The sequence below is a fragment of the Oenanthe melanoleuca genome, chromosome 1 (genome assembly GCF_029582105.1).
Source record: "Oenanthe melanoleuca isolate GR-GAL-2019-014 chromosome 1, OMel1.0, whole genome shotgun sequence".
Lineage (NCBI taxonomy): Eukaryota > Metazoa > Chordata > Aves > Passeriformes > Muscicapidae > Oenanthe > Oenanthe melanoleuca.
This window is the reverse complement of record NC_079333.1, coordinates 20,716,374-20,736,279: the sequence shown is the minus strand read 5'-3', so window position 1 is coordinate 20,736,279 and position 19,906 is coordinate 20,716,374. Positions and strand designations below refer to the sequence as shown.

Genomic DNA, 19,906 nt, shown 5'->3' with positions numbered 1-19,906 from the left:
TGTGCCTTCAGGTTTTGGCAAGAAATCGCATGTTGGGCATCAAGTACTTTTTCTGCTTTCTGAATTGATGAACATATTGCAGACTCAGAAAGAGTTTGGATAAAAGTGATCTTTTCTGATGAAGGAGAGTTATAGTCAGCAAAGACTTTGGAATTCTGGTTAAATAGATGTCTTAAAATATAAGGGTGAAAGTTTCTCTTTTTTCCTGTGTACTGCCATGACAACTGTGCCAGCTTCTGAACTGAGAGTATAGGAAAGAGTATCTATTAGCATAAATTCTTGGTTAGAAGCATAAGTATGTGCTTAGGTTTTAGTTTGTTGTTCTTGTTGCATTTCATTATTTTTGAAATGCTGTCTGAAGACCCTGTTCATCTGTAGCTTTTTTATGACACTGGAATTAATTTGCTGAACCGTCTGTAGGTGTGTGCATCTTTGTGGTGTTACTGATACCTATCTTTAATAAATCAAGCAAAATTGTGAATTTAGTGCCCCTGTGCCTTTATTAATTTAGTAGGTCTAGTATTACATGGCTGTGTAGCAGTTGCTATGGAAACTAGTTGGCTGTGCCTGCAGAAAATTTGCTGAAAATAAAGAAATATAAGATAAAGGGACCTAAATGAACTCTCCTGACAAAAAACTGAAGTCTCAACAACATTTGATGAAATATTGTCAGCTGAACACTTAGAGTGGAAAGCTGCATTGTTCTTTTGATGGCTAAATGACAAGTGAAAGTATGTCTCTGATACACTCTAAGCTGTCTCTCTGCAGGCCAAATTTTGTAATTTCTTTAGATCAGGAATAAAGGGTAAGGAAAATAATATTTCTTTTTTTTAATGCTCCACAAGATTAGAGTTTGGCTTTTCATTATGCCAGTCCTTCGGCATTATTGAGATAAATTTATTTTATGAATTTTGATGAATAAAACTGAGTGTAAAATATTATATATATTTTACTGCCTTTTTCTGGCTGTTTCTTTTAGAGTAAATAGCAATTAAGAGAGTGGGACAAGTTCCTTGAATCATGCAGCATTTTATCAGTAGAAGGATGTAAGGAATGGACCCTGTTGTCTCAGATGTGCCACTGAAAATATGGATTATTTGCCAGCAGAAAAATAAAGGCCCTTTTCCCTTCTTTTGAAAGATCCATTGTCCAAGATCCAAACATTGACAAGTTTGAGTTGTGGAATTCTTCAAGAAGGGATTACAGAAATTGTTGAAGTGCCATGAGCTAAATATGAGTCTCTTGCACTTAAGTTGAGCTAGTAAATTAAGGGAGACAATTCCAGGAAATAGCCTTCAGTATTGCTGCTGTTATACATGAAAAAATCAAATACATTTGGTAGTAGTATTTCTTGGATGTATTTTTTTCTCCTAAATAGAAATGTATCAATTCTCTTGCTGAATTTGACCAATAGGTGTGAAATGGAACCTGTGTTTAGCGCATTTGTTAATTGGCAGATTGTCTAACATATGTGAATAAATGGTATAGAAAAAGTGTGAAGCTGGCAGTGAACAGTGAAAAAATATCACTGAGGAAAGAAACCTGACTGCCAAGTTCACCCCAGTATGGACTAAGACCCAAGGTATCTGATGCCTAAATAATGATGGTGAGAAGAGAGAGATTGAAGGCAAAAAGGTTCCTTTGATTTGAGAAATCAAAGCAATTAAGTTAATCAAGTTCAATTCAATAAGACTTTTTAAAAAATTATAGTGCCAATAAGGCATGAGAAGTGACTCAGCAATTTTAGACAAAGTTTAATTATTGAAGAAGAAAGGAAAAAATGTAAGCGATTTGGAAGGAGGTCCGTTATGTATATGGAAAGAAAACAATACTGAGAAATGGATAGTAGTTGTATTTTTGCTTATATAGTGAAAAAGATTATTTGAAAAAATGGAAAAATAAGATATGTGTATAAGGGACTGGATTTGGAAAGATATTGAGGAAAGAGAGAGAGCATTAGTAAAACTGGGAGCACCTCTACCAAATGATGGCTGCATCAGCATTTTCAATGCTCTGACTGTGAACAATTGCATTGCAGAGCTGAAAAGGAAGATATTGCAAGAAATACTCCAATCCTGTTTTTATGATTGTAGCAATGATGCAGAGGGGAAAAGATACATTTGACATAATATTTTTGGGAAGAAGTATTTCTAGAAAAAAAATTCTGCTCTAAAGGGTTATCTTCTATGATTATGGATACTTCAGATGTTGTTACTTATGATAAAAGCTGGTGTGTGCAGCTAGATCAATCTAAAATGTGTTTAATTACAATTGTTTTCAGGAGCTGGAGTTGTTCTTTCCCTCCAGTGGAGGTCGTGGACCAGTCAGCAGTGCAAAATTCACAAACTGTACTTGTTGCATTATTAAGCCTCATGCTGTTAATGAAGGTAAGCAATGCAGATAGCAGAGGACAAAGCAGTGTGTGTCCATTGTATCCAGGATCATTCCTGAGCCCACTTTTGGGGAGAATGAGACTGCCTGAGCACAGGGTGTATTTCACAGTTCATGCAAAGCTTGCAGATACATTGCATTTCATGCACATTTGATATTTCTGCAGTTCATTTTAATGAAGAGTGAGTGGGTCTGCTTTCTATGCAGATACTTTTTCACTTCAGAATAAGAAGGGAGAGGCGAAAAAAAGGAGGATTAAAACCTACATGAGGTTTGACATATCTTACTGTGACAGCTTCCCATGTCCATGTCTGCCCAGCATGGTCACCTGCTGGAAGAGGTTAGCATGTTCCCAACAGAGTGAAGACAGTACACCTGGCCATGATCCAGGGCCCTCCACTCAGGCAGTAGCACATCAGATTAAAACAATTCACAAAGGGAGATTTGTGCTGTTATGAATCTTGTTCTGCTGAATTTAGTGGAGATGGAAAGTAGGAAAGGCTTCTTTATGAAAGTGAGCCAAAGACCTAAAGCATTTGGTGGATTCTGTGATGCTTTCTGTGCTGGAGAATGCCCTGGGAGTTTGCCATATGAGTATTGGAAATGCTTAATGCTCTACTGTTACTGTGCAAAAATAGCCTTGCTTGTGTGTCCTGTACTTAGATCCAGGAGCATGTGTAGGAGCAGTGAGCGCAGTAAAATATTTTGACTCAGGCACTGAAACAGTATTTTTGAATGCAGAATAAATATCACTATGTGAGAGCATCGAGTTTTTTCTTAGTAAGATGCAGAGCACACTGCAACATTTTAATCACTTCTTTGTGGATAGCTTAAATGGAAACAGCAGAAGTGGCTGGAGCAGTTTCCAGGCCTTTCAGACCTCAAGTGGGATGTCTGGAGAGCTTGCTGAAATAAAAAAAAAAGACTTTCACAAGACGGAGTTTCGTGGTTGCTACTGATAATGTGCCTGTTATCTCTTCCAGACCCTGCATGGTATCTGCTACTGATAAGTCTGCCATGCAGCAAAGACGCTGCGATGTTCCTTTTACAGAAATATGGGCAGCAGCTGGGACTGTGATTTTACCTAGCTGCATGTTTGCAGAGGACAGACTTTTCTGTGGCAGAATTGTTAGGGCCCTTCATTTGAGTCTAAAAATAGCAAAGTGGATGGCTTGGACTGTTTGTTTTTAGACTTAAGATAAAATTTCTATTACATATAGAGACACAGACTCTTATCTTAGTGAGCTCAGGCTTTCTCTTCCTATTTTTAATCTTACTCATCTCTGTAGATTTCATAGTGTCCTGTCCATTCTTTCTTTTTCTTTAACTTCTTTGAATTTTTGTAAGTTGCCAGAAGACAAATTGTGACCCTATTTGCACATCCCTGTGGAAATGAGTGCCTGTAAGAGGGTGAGGGTGGTGAGGAGAGAAGAGGGGATATGGATGTAGGTAAACAAAAAATATATGTGCACATCTAGCTTTGCAATATGAGTGCTGGTTTTAATGTCCCCTGTATAGTCCTGAGGTCTTACAGAGCCTGAGGTCTTTGTGTCCTCTATATAGTCCTTTTTCTGACATCACAGAGGGCTGGAAAGCCAGAGGACAGCTGCCAAAAAGCAACTAAAATTTGAAAGACAAAATGTGTGAGCATTATCCCTCCATGCAGCTGTTATTACTACTCTCAACAGAATGAAGAAATCAGAACCAACTTTTCTAAGTCAGCAAAGTATTTTAATGCTTTGTTGTGGTCTCGCTTGCTTCTCTGGGACTGGGGAGAGAATCAGAGGAGTAAAAGTGAAGAAGCTCATGGGTTAAGATAAGGACAACTTAATAAGTAAAGCAAAAGCTGCACACACAATCAATCAGGTGAGTGGAAACATGCTGGAGAGGAAAGGGAATCCTGTGTGGCCTTCAGTGGGAAAAGGTGGTTTGGCAAAGCCAGAGGCATGGAGAGAAAATCATGTGGGTCATAGCAGCAGAGGCTCTTTTGCGTTGGAGTTTTGATTTGTGCTCTACAAATTTTCAGTATTGAGTATCTAAAAATAAACCTTTTTGCAATTTCCTATGCACTGCTGAGGCTTTGAACTTGGCTATCTAATTACCATGAATATAAGCTGCTCATTACATATTTACAGTTACATGAAGTTTCACTTACGTACTTGAGTTTATACAGAGATTTAGTCTTTATTTCTGTAGAGACATTTGACTGAATTAATGATTTGAATTTTGTGTTCTGGCCCTTTTCTGCAGTGTTGGTTTTTCCTCCAGAGTCTGTTCCATAACTAATTCCTAGAAGGAAAAATTTTCATGGTTTTCTGTCCTGGAAGATGATTTGCTTTAATGGCAGCTCTAAACTGGGGTGCTTTTCAGTGAGTTTAACTTGCTGACATAAGGCTGGATATAATCTCTAGTTTATACTGGTTAATTCTTGGGCAGAATACTCACTTAGGGAGTGACTTTGATTGCCACAGCTGGTTCTTATCCAGTGATAAAGTAGAGGAAAATCACTGTTGGTTTTATCTCTGGCCTTGCTGCCTCTCTTCTGAGGGACATACAGAAGTGTCTGGTCTTAGGCAGCCACCACAGGGCAGCCCAGTCCAGCCAAGCACAGCTGGACCTGGTGCAGTGCCCAGGCACCTGAGGATTCCTGTAAGCAGGAGTGTCAGCATGTCTGCCAGGCTGCAGGGAACCCTGAGGCCTGATAAGGGGTGTTGAGGGACTAAGGTGAAGTTTAACCTCTGCTGTCAGGAGTGCTGGTAATGCTGGAGTGCTGGCATCGCTCGCCCTCTAGGCATGTGTGCCATGCACGTCTCTTAAGTAAGGCCATAGCTATTTTGTCACTCTGGTGTCAGCATAACACCTTCTGTGGAGGGTCAGAAATGGGTAGGCCATGGAAGGCAATGTAGCCCAGAGCTCTGGAATAGACAGCTTTAGCTCACTGGTGGCTGCTCCCAGTGGAGATGGAAAGCTTCCCTGGCTGGCAGCAGTCAGGTGGTTGTATTTTAATTTTGAAGAGGATTTGCAAGATCAGTCCAATTCCTCTTCACTAAGAACTAGAAGAATGCAGAAGCAGCCTGATACTACTCCAGGCAGATTTGTTCTTACCAGGGTTGCATCAGGGAGACATGATGTGATTTATTCTGTCTAGAATCTTTTACACTTCTCACTGTCTTTCAGTTTTCTCCTCCTGAGACCAGTTTTCAGTCAAGGAGGATGGTAACTAGTAAGCACAGCTCTAAGATTGTATGCTCAAATTGTTTAATAATTTGAAATTTTTAGTGTGGGTCTGTGTTCTGTAATCCTTCTGCTTCTTGTGCTTCTGATACTTGAGATACAAAAATCATAGTTGCCATCACTTAGGCATTCTCTTTTTGTAAATCCCTTCGTGTTAGTAGATCTGGAGATATTTGCACTAGTGCTCAGAAGCCAAATTTATAAATTCACCAGAATGGATAAACATCAGTTTAATGCCCTTAGGACAGTTATGATTTGACTGTTTTGTGAGCAGAAATAACACCCTATAGATCACACTGGGTGGGGTTAACTTTTAATATTTTTATGTGTAACAGTTTAGTCATGTTTACTGTAAGAAGTAGACTTTGGTATTTCATGACTCATTTAAAGTTTCTTTGATGTGGCCTTTAGCCTCTTCCTTGGAGAAATTAGCAGGGGAAAATTTTAAAACAGCAATGATCAGGCTGCAAAGGTTAAGGTCAGAAGTGTATAATATGCAAACTGAAAGGCAAGGAAGCCTCTATGTTTTTGAGAGGTCCTAGGCATGAAACTAACTACCCAGATAGGTTTGCTCTCCTTGTATGTGTTAAGCTTGAGATTTTGTTCTAACATTTCTAGTAAGTAAAATCCTTTTTCCTCTTAATTAAAAAAATACAGAGCTGTCTTACACAATATTCTTCAACTAAAGAAAATTTAAACCTCATAGAAAATAGAAGGGGCAGGAGTACCTTCTTGCTACATGGAAAAGATACTGTGTAGAATCATGGTTTTACACCTGTTCTGAGTGGATGATAAAACTTATAGAGCTCTTCTATATTAACTTAGTAGCTAGCAGACAGCTTTAGAAAGTTGTAGAAATTTACATTGATTAACAAAACATTGCATGACAGGAAGTCATAAGAATAATATTTCCTCCTTTATGCAAAGGTAGAAAAATTCCAATTGAGAGAGTAGTTTGTAGCTCCAAAGACAAACCATGACAAAAAGAATACTGAGGATGGCAGTGCAGTCTCAGGCAGGTACAGAAAGAAGGTTTACTTATGTAGAATCTCAAGTGAATTTATTGTATAAGAGAGTGAGGAGAAGACTGTAGATTCCCAACATTGTAGTGAATTATCTGAGTGCAGACAACTGAAGAACTGTCCTGATACACAATGCACTTGTTGCTCTTTGAAAGAGAGGAGGCATCACTATGAAAATGTCCATTCACCTCTATATAATGCTAAGTATACTTACATGTGTGTAGTTAGGAAATTAAATAAGCTGGGGGGAAAAAAAGAGGATGGTATAGTAGAGATACAAATCTATTACCACTCTCAGTACTACTTATCTATTTCATAGTTTTTTCTCAAGACTATTTGTGTTTATTAGATACAAAAACTTTGGAAATTGTTTCCCTTTTTTTACCCTTTTTGGCATAAGTTTGAGTAATTAAGTATTTTTATTTTCAGGAGACCTAGAATTAGAACAGGGTTTTCAGAAACTGGTTTGAGAAAAAATGAGGAGTGCAGTTTTCTCATATGTAATCTGAAAGTACATCTTCTGTCTGTGGTAAATGTGCAGATAATAGAAAGGTGAAGTGCAGATGCTGTGGAGTTTACCTCATTGTAGCCAGAACCTTTCTCTGGATTTTGTCTACAAGACTGCGTGCCAACCTTGAGGGACTTAACAATTTGAAGTCTAGAAGGAATTATTTGCAGATAGAATCTGAAAGTGAAAAAAAAAAATCATGGAATGAACACAAATCTTTGCAGATACTTCAGAATGGATAGTTTGAAATGTGACCTCAGTGCATTCCCACATGAAATATGGCAATCTTAGTGCTGCAGTCATGTGAGGACTAACTAGTAAAACACTGTACTTTCTGCTGCAGGCATTCTTTTGTAGACAGAATTGCCCAGGGAGGAGATGTATTTATGTCAAATTAAATGCAGTTTGTTTCTTAATGCTTTCCTTGAATATAAATAATATATAGGGTGTTGAAGCATTTGGTGGTGTCTGGTGCTGCTGGGGTTTTTTTTGGTTGGTTGGGTTTTTTTCTCTAGAGAAGCTAGGAGAAAATGATTAAAATGAAAACAACCTACTTTGCCACTTCATCACCATATTTAGAATAAAAAAAATTTAGCTTTTATGAGATCAGTTATCCATACGCTTCCATCTGTGTTTTTAATTCTTTGCTGTAGTAGTAATGATGGATATTCCTTGCCTGGGGTGTTTGGTTTTGAAATCAAGCCCATAGTGTTTCTCGTTTATTTCTGCCTAAAGTTTTAGCACCTTGGCATTGGCTTCCCAGCTTAGACTGATTCTGGATTTCAATAGCTAATGGGGAAGTGACATGTATTTTTTTTAGGTATGAAGAATATATTTTACATTCTAATAGATTTCAGTAGGGGAGGAGGTGAACTGAATTTGAAAATCCTTCCTGACAGTTTGAGACAAATGGCACAGCTAATCCTTTCTGAAGCTCAGTATCCTCCAACTGGAAAAAATGTATTTGCTCCTGTGTTTAGTAGATGTATATTGGTGGTGTTGATGTTACTGGAAGTCATCTCTGTGCAGGGATGATGGTATTAACGTTAAGAAAAGAGACCTTAGAAATGAGTGTTTACTACTGCATTCAGAATTTTCACTTGTAAAGGGTAGGAGAAAAGTCAGTTGTAAGAGTGGACCAGGGAATTTCAGGATAGTGAAACTTCTTTCATACCAAGGAAACTGATGAATCAGCAGTGTATATTTTCATTGAAATCACTCAGTGGTTGATGGACATATGATGGACATTTGCCAGCATGTCATTTGTGAAGGAAAATATACTATGTTAAACTCTGAATTCTCCAAGTATGTTTTCTCCAAAGCAAGGTAAAACAGTGCAAGGTACCCTAATTCACTTGGTTATCAATGCCTTTGAGAAAGTTCTTTGCTGTTAAGAATTTTCCATTAGTGAAGTAAGTTGTATGTTTAGATCTTTACAGCATAGGCATCTGCATAGCTTTAAATGTTCTCCTGAATGTTGGACATGAGCACATCAAATTAAAAGGGCTTTGCAAATGAAGTCTTGTCAGGCATCCTGGGGCCAGTTCTAATCCATATTATCATTAATGGCTTGGATGGGTGAGGACAGAGCATGCTTGCAATATTCACACATGGTACCAAGTGCCTTCTGAAATTCTGAAGGATGTGAACAGAACATTCCTGAGGAACTGCAGAAATTATGTGATGCAAAGATGATTAAACTGAATATAAACTGCATAGCACTAGCTGGAGAAGGGAAAATAAATGCACAGATATAAAATAGAGAAGAACTGTCAGGGTATCAATGAAAAGTTTGTACATAAATGGTTGGTGTAATGATGAAAAAGGCAGAATCAGTGTGCACTATGTACCCACTAGTTCTCCTGAATGCTTAAGAGAATCCAGCTTGTGTATCATGTCCAGTTTCTGGGCACTCTGTTTCAACAATAACAGAAAAAAGGAGCAAAAGAATAAGAGATTTAGCCAAAGAAAACTTGATTTATTTAACCTGAGATGGGTAAGACAGGGATATACAGCTTTCTAGAAGTACATTTACAAAAGATGAACATATTTTCTAAATTAGATGAAAGAAGAGTTAATGTAATTAAGGAAAACTTTATAGTGTATCGCTGGCCTGATATTTAGTGATGTAACAGAACCTGAAGTTACAAGAAATTTTTGAGAACATTTTAGAAAAATGAAAAAAATGTGGCCATGCTTAATCTAACTCACCGTACCTTGGAGCAAAAGGTAAATATATTGAAGTTTATTCTTTTACTGCTGTTTTCAAATCAGGGTAAGGAGAAAGGCAAGATACTGGATCTGAAAACAGCCAAGGCACAGAATGTAGGAATATATGATAGTCTTTTGCCAAGCTGAAAATTAATTATAGAGCTTACAGATCTTTACTATTGTTCTAGGACAGTGAGTTGGTGAACCTTCCAGATTGTAGGGGATTTCTTGAAGGTTTTAACCTCCAGAAGTAATATAATTGACAGTGAAAGTATATTAAAGTTATTGTTTATAATTATAGGCTAATGCACATTCCAAGGAATAATTTTAACCACTTTCTCTCTGTAGCTGTAACCATTCATGAGAAGTCCCATGCACAGTGTTCAGCAGGGATAACCAGAAAAAAGGAAACAAATATTACTAAGCTTGTGAATGGTTTGAATTACAATACTGAGTGCCTTCATATAATCCAGTGGTACGGCCTCAGCTAAAATATTGTATTTAGTTTTGTTCACACTTAAGAAATAAACAAAAATAAATGAAACACATTGTAGCCATAGAAACATTTTACTAGCCAGAATGATTGACCATAGTCTTCTTAAGTTGAAAGAAAAATAAAATCTGAGTGGATATGGTAAAGGAGTACAAAGTAATGAATGTCTTGAAAGAAAGAGCAAAGCTAACTGCCTATTTCTTTTAAAGCTTTCTCTTAACACAAGAATAAAGAAAGAAAACAAAGATTTTATGTGTTTTGGGGTTTTTCTGTAGATATGCAGCCATCAGTTTGAGTTCAGTATAGCTGTTGGACAGATATTGATCTTTCTTCATAATATTGCTTTCTTCAAATTCTCTTCTCCAATGGCTCATACTCCCACCCAAATTGCTGGCCGTGATCTTTGCCTTGAATTTCTCTATGGGCCTTTGTATCCGAATGCTAAGTGTGACTCTTCCCATCTGTTCCCATGCTAGAATTCCCAGAATACCTTTTTTTCCCTTTGGATTTTAATCATTCTGTGCTTCTAATGCCCTGCCTGGCATTCACATGTGTGGTCTTGCCTTGTTCATAGCAGTTCAGAAAGTTGCAGCTGGAATTAAGCCTTTGAACCTTTCACCCCCTTTGAATCTGTCAGTTCCCGTTCTCAGCTGTGTCACACACTCGGTCATTTTGGTTCCAAGGCCCCCTGAGATTTACTATCTGCATAATTTTTCTTGTGCTAGTACAATCCTGACTTCTATTTTCCAGTAAGCCATGATATCTTTTGTCTCTCAATAAATGTCTATAAAGCTGCCCTTCAAACTTCTCAAGGTTCTCCTTTTACTACAGTACCTAGACAGAAATGAGGAATAATGGAAAATCCTGGACTCTTTCACTATACTCCTCACATACTCCTCTCTCTCCCATCAGTATCCACTGGTCTTTTCTTTTCCTCATCACTAGCCTGGGTGACTTTTGAGGTCCCCCTCTCCTTTGCTGGCCCAGGTCGTCCCTCAGGAGACCCTCTGTCATTCCCTCGCTGTGCCAGAGCACAGGTGCAAAAATGGCTCCATAGCCTTTTTCATACAGTACACAGTGGGGCTGGGAGACCAGTATTTATAGATTATCACCATGACCAAACTTTCGGGGAGTCTAGAAATGGTGTATTTATGCTGCACAGTAAAATGCCTAGAATTGTGTTATTCCTAAGTAGAAAAAGAAGAGAGAGAGAAACCTTGTTCTTCAGGGTATAGGTTGACCAACTGATAGGAGGAAGTACACTTTTTGAGAAGGACATCGGTCATTTACTGCCCAGTGTTTTTCAATGTTGTCTGAAACAAAGATTAGCAAGAACTTCAACTGAAAAACATTGTAGGAGGACCCAACTCTGAATCCTACTTTTCCATCTTCTAGAGTTCAAAAAAGACTTTGCTTGGAGTCAGGTCTGATTGTGATTATCTGGAGTTTTGAAATAGGACCTTATCACTTGGCAGTAAAGAATCAGATTATTTCATTATACTATGGAGTAAAATTGCATTTCAAAATGTCAGAAAAAGACATGAAATTAAATTGCTACTTATAGTTAGTGATATGTTAAGCACCCAGTGCAGGTTGCTTTTAGAAATATGTTACTGGATGAGATGGATCATCAATCTGATCAGTCATGGCAGTTTTTGTATTCCTGTCAAAAAAACCCCTGTTGTTTAAGAGGAATTATTTTTAATTATTGGAAGGATTTAAAAAATAGCATATGGAGGCTGAGATGAGGAATCTAGTTCTTGCCTTGCTTTTCAAGCAGTCTGCTATCTTGCCTAATGAGCTTTTAACAGAGGAATGGTTAAATTAGGAAACAGGCCAAGAAGGAAGGGAAGAGAATGTAACATTCCTATTCTTAGGGCTGGTGGTTTGTAGTGCGCTGGGACTGAAAGGTCCCAGTAGCACAGTTGCTATGGCTCATTGATTAAAGTACTATTAGGTTAAAAGTGACTTTCATTAAACTGTTTTATTTTATCCCAATGCCTGATTCTGCAAACAGTTGTTGGATTTTTCAGTCTGATGTCTTCCCTGCTACTTTCTGTTTCTTAATGAAGGACAATTTTCAAATAATGTATGTTGTAAAGCAACAAGTCATATAATATTAATGAACTGAGGAAGTTGTGGTACTTTATCATTTTATGCTTAAAATATATTGGAAAATTATCTCTGTCTATATTGAAAAAGTATCATGTCCTGTACTAGGTATGTAGTAACAAAAGGCTGCCCAGCAGACATAAAATTTATGCCTGTGCTCCCTTTGTTTCACTCTTTTTGCTTGGATTAGTGTTAAATCGCTTGGTTGTATTAGTAATGCTTGGGATTCTTTTGTGCTTTGTGACTGAAAATTCGTCATAACTGGTGCCTAATCTGCGACTTTGATTTAGGTTCTTACTGTAATCACATTTTAAACATTCACTGACCCTTTTTGAAGAGTCCTTAGAAAGTTGTTTTTTCACTACAGATTTGGATTTTAAAGTTGAAAAGCATTGTTGAAAACTGCTAAAATGGCACTCTAATGAGTTCATCTTTTCCTGAGCCTTATTGCCCCCAAAGAAGAGGATATGTCCCAGTTCAGTCATGCAACTGCCTGAAAGCCTCAAACATATCCCAAACTGAGCCTTGAGCTTCCACTCTTCTGTTGCTTGGGGATTGCTTTTGTGCTTTTTTGTTTCTATTTTGGTTCAGGTAGAATTTGGAAGGAAAGTATCCCTAGGAGAAATGATACGTGTATTACCTAAACTGGGACAAGGGAGGGCAAGTCACTGGATCTGTGGATCTGCACCACCACTGGCAACTTGCATATGCTCCTCTGCCTCAATTCCCACATCTGGGAAGTAGAGTTAACATCCTGCGTTTCAAACACAAGTTAAATCTCATGGCCCTTCTTCCTCAAGGCACTTTGAATTTTGTGGATGAGGTGTCTGTCTGTCTGAATGGTGCCAGTAAATCCTTTGGTTAAGCCTTTTGGGTGTTGCAGACATTGGCAGTCTGTCTGGAACAATTATGTGCTCTACTGCTCTGATGAGTGAAAGTGAACTCAGAAATACAATGTAGAGGAAAATCTTGATAGATTTATCACAATTATTAAAGGAGCCTTGCATTAAAGTCCTTTATGCAAAATACCTTCCTACTTGAATTTCTGTCATTAAAGGAGACTATCTCCTCTCTGCAGAAAAGATAGGTCTTAGTGACTTCAATAGAGAAACAGCCCAGAAAGCTGAATAGAGTCCCATTTTGCTTCTCTAAAACATGGATTTTGCTTGTAGGTTGTAAAACTGCTGAAGACAAAAGATTTCCATAATACCCCATAACTTGATGTATTTTAATTAAGTGCTTGCTGGCTAAGAGTGCCTATGCAAGTAGCTCATTCTTGATTGATAAAGTTGTAAAATGGACATCTGTCAGGCAAAGCAGCTGTCCCTTACCTTTCTCATAGCTTTTTCCCTGTAAGTGACAGTAACCATTTATCTGCCATGCCCTTTCTTCATCTTTGCTGGTTTCTGGTGAAGCAGTTGACCAGAATGTTGTCTTTGAAGATTGAGAATGAGGAAACGTTTATGCTGTGTCACATGTGTAATTAGTTAATTAATCAAATTCATTTATTTCTTCCATTTACTTATTCATTTCCTGAAAGATTCTCAGGCTGTCACTTGATCTCTTTACAAGCTGCCCATTCATCTTTGAAAACAAGACTAAAGGCTCACTGCCTCAGTGGAACCTGTGTGGAAGCATATGAGCTGCTCAGCCTTTCCAGCAGGTTGGACAAAAAGAAACCAGAGCTCTGGTTTCTCTCTCTGATGTGGTCTTGCATTTCCTGGGAAAACCTGTCCAAGTCCCTTCATTTTGCTGTTGCAATATTTTTTTTTTTTATCTTAAAAAATGGGGATTTTTTTTTTCCCCGGATTCACAGCAGTGTTAAATGGAAACTTTCACCAAAACATGGTGGAACATCATAGTGGGACAGGAACTGTATTTGCCTCCGCTTGTTTCTCTGTTCTGTAAACGCAAAGAGCTGCATGGACTAAGTATGCATCCAAATCTCAAGTTTTTCCCTTTAGTAGGTGGAAGGTTTTTGGAAGAAATATGCAGTGTTTTATAGAAGGAAGGCTTTTCTACATAAACTTTAGTGTGAAAATATGGTAGAAAATACTTCAGGGACATGGTTTTTTAATTTTCATTTGTAAGCGCAATTTTTGAAAGCAACTGTCAGTCTCATTTACCCAGAGCTTCCATTGACCTTTTAATGTGGTACCTGTTCCACAGATATTAGTAGGTTGTGTCTCAAGCATGCTATAACTTCCATACTAGCTTTGTTTTATCTTATCTCCTAAATTTATGTAGTGCTAAATATCCTAAATTTAAAAACTACTTAATAAAAGGTTCTAATGGCCAGGAGTCACATCCTGCTGTGGTCATTCATTACAGGGTATTCTTCTATGATAAATTATTTTCTTGATAAATGTCCAGAAATTTGTGGTTTCTCACAAATTGTACTAGAGGAAAGGCATTTGTGTTCTATAAAAAACAATGATTCTGTGAAATTCACTCACACAGAGTACTGTACTTGGCTGACATAATCTTCAGAATGGCCTGACAGGCAAATCTAAAATATTCAGTGAAAAATCAGTGGTTCTTTTTTTCTGAAGTTCAGTGTTTTGTTTTACAAACAGTTCTGAATTCAGTTTCTGATGATGTGTTCAGAAGAGAATAAGCAAGCAGTATCATCAGTAATAGCATATTTGTGAGCTGTAAACTTCAAAGAAGTATATTATTTTGCACTGTTGTTTTGTTTTTTTTTCCCTATAGAAAACATGAACTCCTGTATTATTTTATTGGCAACATTTGTTATCACTCTGCATTGTTTCTGGCTTAAAGTAGGACCTGCAAAAAGAAAAAGACAGCTGATGCTCTGAATTGATGACTGATTAAGCATCAGTATTGCCAGTGGGTCTTCATTAAAAATATAAATCTTGGTCTTGCAGCAACTGGGTGTTTTGCAGTTGATCTGAGAAAAGGAAAGGCTTCACTAGTTACCTTTTTTTGGTAGAAATAATTTTCAACAGCTGCATGGAATTTAGTTACTTGAAACAATCAACATGTAACCTCATATAGAACACATAGTGTGTGTGAACTCTGCTTTCTGCTTCCTCTAACTGCATTACACAAACACTGTTTTTTCAGTTTGAGAATAAGCAGTATATTGGCATGATACCTTTTTTTCACTTGTAAATACTGCTTTTTAAAATTGAATACTTTATTTTCCATGTTTCTTCAGGGCTTGCTGGAAAGATTATAAAAACCATCCTCAAGGAAGGATTTGAGATCTCAGCATTGCAGATGGTAGGTTTCCTTTTGTGTGTTTTTGTGATAAATAGTAGTTGGAGTAGTGCTGTATGCACATCGTAGCAGTGCACAGATGTCCTCCTGCAGTATAAAACCCTTGTGCAGACTGTAACAATGTTTTGGGATCAGCATTTTCCTTTTGACATTTGTGTTTTAGTATCTGATTGATCAGCTAATCTGTTTCTGTTTGCTTGGTGACCCTGAGCCAAGACACTTCACTTGCCTGTATCTGAGTTTCCCTGTAGTTAGGAGGAGAGATAATGGTATCTGCCTCTTCTGAAGCAATTTGAGATATCTTTACAAGATGTACTAGCTAAGATTAATGAAACTATTGTTAGTATTCTTCCTTATTTTTTTAAAAATATATATTTAGTATTAATTATAGGGAATGCTTTTAAAGGTACTTAAGGGATTTTGACACCCTGAACACCCTCAGCAGTTAAAGGGATTTGGCACAGAGATTGTTCTCAAGATTCCTGCCCTTCAATTCTGGTGGAAATCTCAAGATCTGACATTGTCCTATCACTCAAATCCCCATCACAAATGAAGAATAGCACCTTTCTTAGTGGGATCAGCCAACACTGCATTGTCTACTTGTATTTGATCTGGAAAAAGATACTGTGTGCTATGTTGCCAGTGTCACTGACTAAGCTGCTGACAAGCTTCATATTGCAGGAGTGAAGCCATTCCTTTTACCTTGTAAAACTTAGTGGATTCTGAATGTTTGCTGGTTAAGAAGGGATGTCTGTGTATTCCTGTTGTTTAATTCAGACTGGTTTTTGGTTTTCTTAGTTCAACATGGAGCGTACAAATGTGGAAGAATTTTATGAGATTTACAAAGGTGTCGTTCCTGAATACCTGGTAAGCATGAATTTAACAAGAATCTGTTTGAAAATGAAATATGCTCAAGTGAGGAAATTACCACATTTCTTATTGCTGGGATTGTGATGTGGTTTCTTTTATGAACCTGGTATTGAATAGTTCTGTTTTATTTTCAAATAAATTAATTAATTGTGAGAATTGCATTATGTGTGTCATAATAGAGGAGAGCCTTTCATGAAAATTGTTCAGCCAAGGAATTTGTAAAATTCAACAGAGTTGTGTCCCCAGCTTCCCCCAGAGAAGTTATTTTGTTGATGTTGGTCTATGAGAATGTATCACACCTGCATCTTCCTTTGATTGGATATTACAGTTGAGGCTTGGACCAAAATAAAGATTTCTGTCTTTTTTTACAATGAAGCTGCTGTATTGGAGGCTTTCCTAGTGACATCTTGAACTATTCTAGAGTTTATTCATCTTACTTTTGTTAATATTCAGAAAATTGAAAAAGTTTAAGATATACTGTAATCCCAGTGGACATCTGAGACTCTCTACAGTATAGTGCTTTGTTGTACTGTCACATAAAACTTCCTGACTGCATATAGAACAATGGGAATACATGAAGATGAGCTTGTATTTCTGGATCACCTTCTCTCAGAGGATTTTGGTTCATTTTAATCATACTAATTTTTACTTTGCTATGTAATTTATTCATAGTAATGAGTTTAGCTTTACTGCCATGCCATTATGTTGCAAATTATCCTTAATTTTTAAATGGTTACATTATTGTTAGTTTTCTAAATATTTACTAATATTACTCTGAAAATGAAATTTTTATTCTTTTTTTCCTCCTTTTTGATTGTTCAGTCTAACTTACTTCAACTGGGTTTGTAGATTTGTCTTTAAATGGGTTAGAAGTACTGTTAGTTCACTCTTAAATTGGGGAATACTCACAAGGCCTCCTCTGAACATCATTTTTGATGAGTACCAAAGGGAGATTGGACAGGCATACTTGTAGGTATGTGGCAGATTTTAAAAATAGTAGTATCTGACCAGTATTTCAGGGCCTCGGGAGTCCTGTAGTGCTGCAAAAGTCTCTGGTTTGAACAAAATGGGAAATTCTCTACCATTTTCTGCAGCTCTTGATCTCTAACCCTCTAACAAGTCTCAAATTATAATTATATAATTTAATTGGAGAGTTACTCAGAAGGGAAGTTGACATTTAAACAAGGCAAGTCAATAAATAAAATACATTTAGGTGATGTCAAGTAAAGTGAGAATCTAGGGCTCTGTCCTGCAAGTTATATGTGCTGGATTGACTCAGTTGAAAAGAAATCAAATTAATATTTTCATGCACTCAGGATATCTGAGAAACAGGAAACATGGAAACGTTAATCATGATGGTGAAGGGTTCTAGAGAAGTTACACATGGGAACAGCAACAGATATTGTCAGTGCAGTCCAAACAGTAAAGTATGTTACGAAATAGGATATTGGGGAAAGAATATGACCTCTTCTATATGTGACTCAGAACCATCTGTTTTGATCTAAATTTTATTTATCATTCCAAAATAACTCAGCACAGAAGATACTGGCATCCAGAAATCCTTTTAAAAAAATTGTACATCCATTTCTTCTGGTTATTCCTTGTCAGTCAGATAAAGGTTTGACTTTAAAATTGTATATAAAGTACTTTGTGAAAAGAGAAAGCTGTACAACTGCCCAAAATTTTAGTTTTGTTGCTATCTCGGACATGGGATTTTACATACTGTTGCTTAATTTTCATGCTCAGCAGACAAACACTATCTGCTACTTAGACTCAGCTCTGGACTTGATGAGGCTGTGTAAGTAGATCAGGCTTATCTGACACAGAACCACCTGCCTCTGTGCTGTACCTGATGGCAGCTGGACTTCAGGTCCCAGCTCTGTGCAGTAATGAAGACATCAGTAGTAACTTTGTCATGTTGTTCCCTGTTGCTGCTGGGATGTCCATGCTGAGACAGAAAAAATAAAACAGGGAGGAACAAGAATAACCACAGTTTGCAGGAATTGCAGACTTGATTCAAGTTAAAAGCCCATTTTTTCCTCTGTTTTCTTGTTAACAGTTGTTTAGATGACAGAATTTAATTAAATTCTTCAGAGTAGTGACTTTGTGGCAATTTACTGTTTCTTAGCAGAATTAAATACGTGGCTCTTTGACCTGTTTTGAACAGAGGGTCTGTTGGTGATAATACAGTTTTTGGAATTAAAATGCTTATTTATGTTGTAGAGCATGAGGCTAGTCTACACTCTTTTCAGGTCCTTAAGGAATACTACTACCTGAATTTCCTAGGATCTAGTTGATGATAAAGGCACTGGATAAAATACACAGAGGGGAACTTAGGCACGTGTTCTCTGTATGGAAGCCAGTGGGAGCAGCTTTTTGGAACAGTGCTGATTGACTCGGAGTCATTGTGTATTTGTTTTCTGTCACAATTCATAGAAGGAAGAGAAGGACATAGTTCTTCTTTTCCTTCTGCTCTTTCATCCACTCTGTATGCTTTTCCATGGTTCATCTTTGATCTGCCTGTGGCTGGTGGGCATGATTACAGAACCTTGCTAGTGCTTACCTGTCCTCCCTTACTTTCTGTGCATGTTTTGTCCTTTTATCTTTCTTTATTGGTTTTGATTCTTTTAATTGTCTTGATTTCTTTAAAACTTGTCTGCCCAGATTTCTAGACAAGTATGCAATTATAAGGGCATGATTTAAAAAAGGAAGTCAGACTAGAACATCAAAATAGATTCTTTCTGCTTGTGAAACCTATACCTCTAATTAACAAACTCCAAATTGGCCCTAATGCCCAGAGTTAATTTAAGCCTATGAAAACTAAAACCCATCTTCATCACCCACATGGAAGTCACAATGTCTCTTTACTCTCCTGAAGACTCCAGGGAAACAGATGATTTCACTGTAACTGAGATCCTGGTATTAGTACATCACAAGAATATTGCCAGACCCTTTCCCTAACAGGTTGTACCACAGGCACAGATTCTGTTGGCTTGTGTGTTTCAGCTTCTGTAATAGGAAAAGACAGTGAGAACCAAAAGCCCAGGAGATGTTTTAATGACTTAAAGCCATTGAATGGGTGTATATTTGGAAATATATATAGGCTGTGTACTGTGCTTCTGGTAGGGTTCTTTTGCTTCTGCAAAGAACATTGCTGCCTGTGGAACTGGCTGAACATAGTGTGATTTTCCAGGCTGAAAACCCAGCAAAGTGCATTCCAGAGATTCAGTCTAGTTTGACAAGTTATGGGATACTGCCATGAAATCTAGGTACAGATCAATAAGGATGTACCTACAAAAGAATTTAAAGTATTGTGGATGCTGTTATATGCTATTCAGTATACTGTTGAAGCTGAATATCCAATTTTTCTCTATTTCCACCTTCTAAACCAAGTAGCTCAATGGAAAACATTTTTTAATGATGAATCCTAATTGTTTCAATAGTGTCCTTACTTTCCTAAATGCAACAATATTTCTTAATTGTTCTTGTCCTGTAAGTTTGGGCCTAGTTTCAGGGAGAAATACAACCCTTGCTAAAGCCCAAAGAGTTCAACTTTTTTTCTGTTTTCTTTCTCTTCCAGGAGATGGTTTCAGAGTTGTGTTCAGGCCCTTGCATAGCAATGGAGATTAGACAATTCGATCCTTCAAAAGTGTTCAGAGACTTCTGTGGTCCTTCTGACCCTGTAAGTACTTTCTTGAGTGATAAATAGAGCTTAAAAAGTTGATGTATTAAGTGAATTAAAATGTCAAAGTGTGGTATGACTGACACATGCCTGCTGCATTCATTAGAAACATATCAGTATTACCTTACTACAGAGGTCTG

At 37.4% G+C, this 19,906-nt stretch overlaps 1 protein-coding gene across 1 annotated transcript in view; it reads left to right on the top strand.

Moving 5' to 3' along the window:
* Positions 1-19,906, top strand: part of NME7 (NME/NM23 family member 7) — an 87,032-nt gene that overhangs the window by 33,431 nt on the left and 33,695 nt on the right. Inside the window, exons 7-10 of the mRNA XM_056501258.1 lie at positions 2,282-2,387; positions 15,153-15,217; positions 16,013-16,081; positions 19,665-19,766. Of these exons, the coding sequence (XP_056357233.1) occupies positions 2,282-2,387; positions 15,153-15,217; positions 16,013-16,081; positions 19,665-19,766 (342 nt within the window). The remainder of the gene's footprint in view (positions 1-2,281; positions 2,388-15,152; positions 15,218-16,012; positions 16,082-19,664; positions 19,767-19,906) is intronic.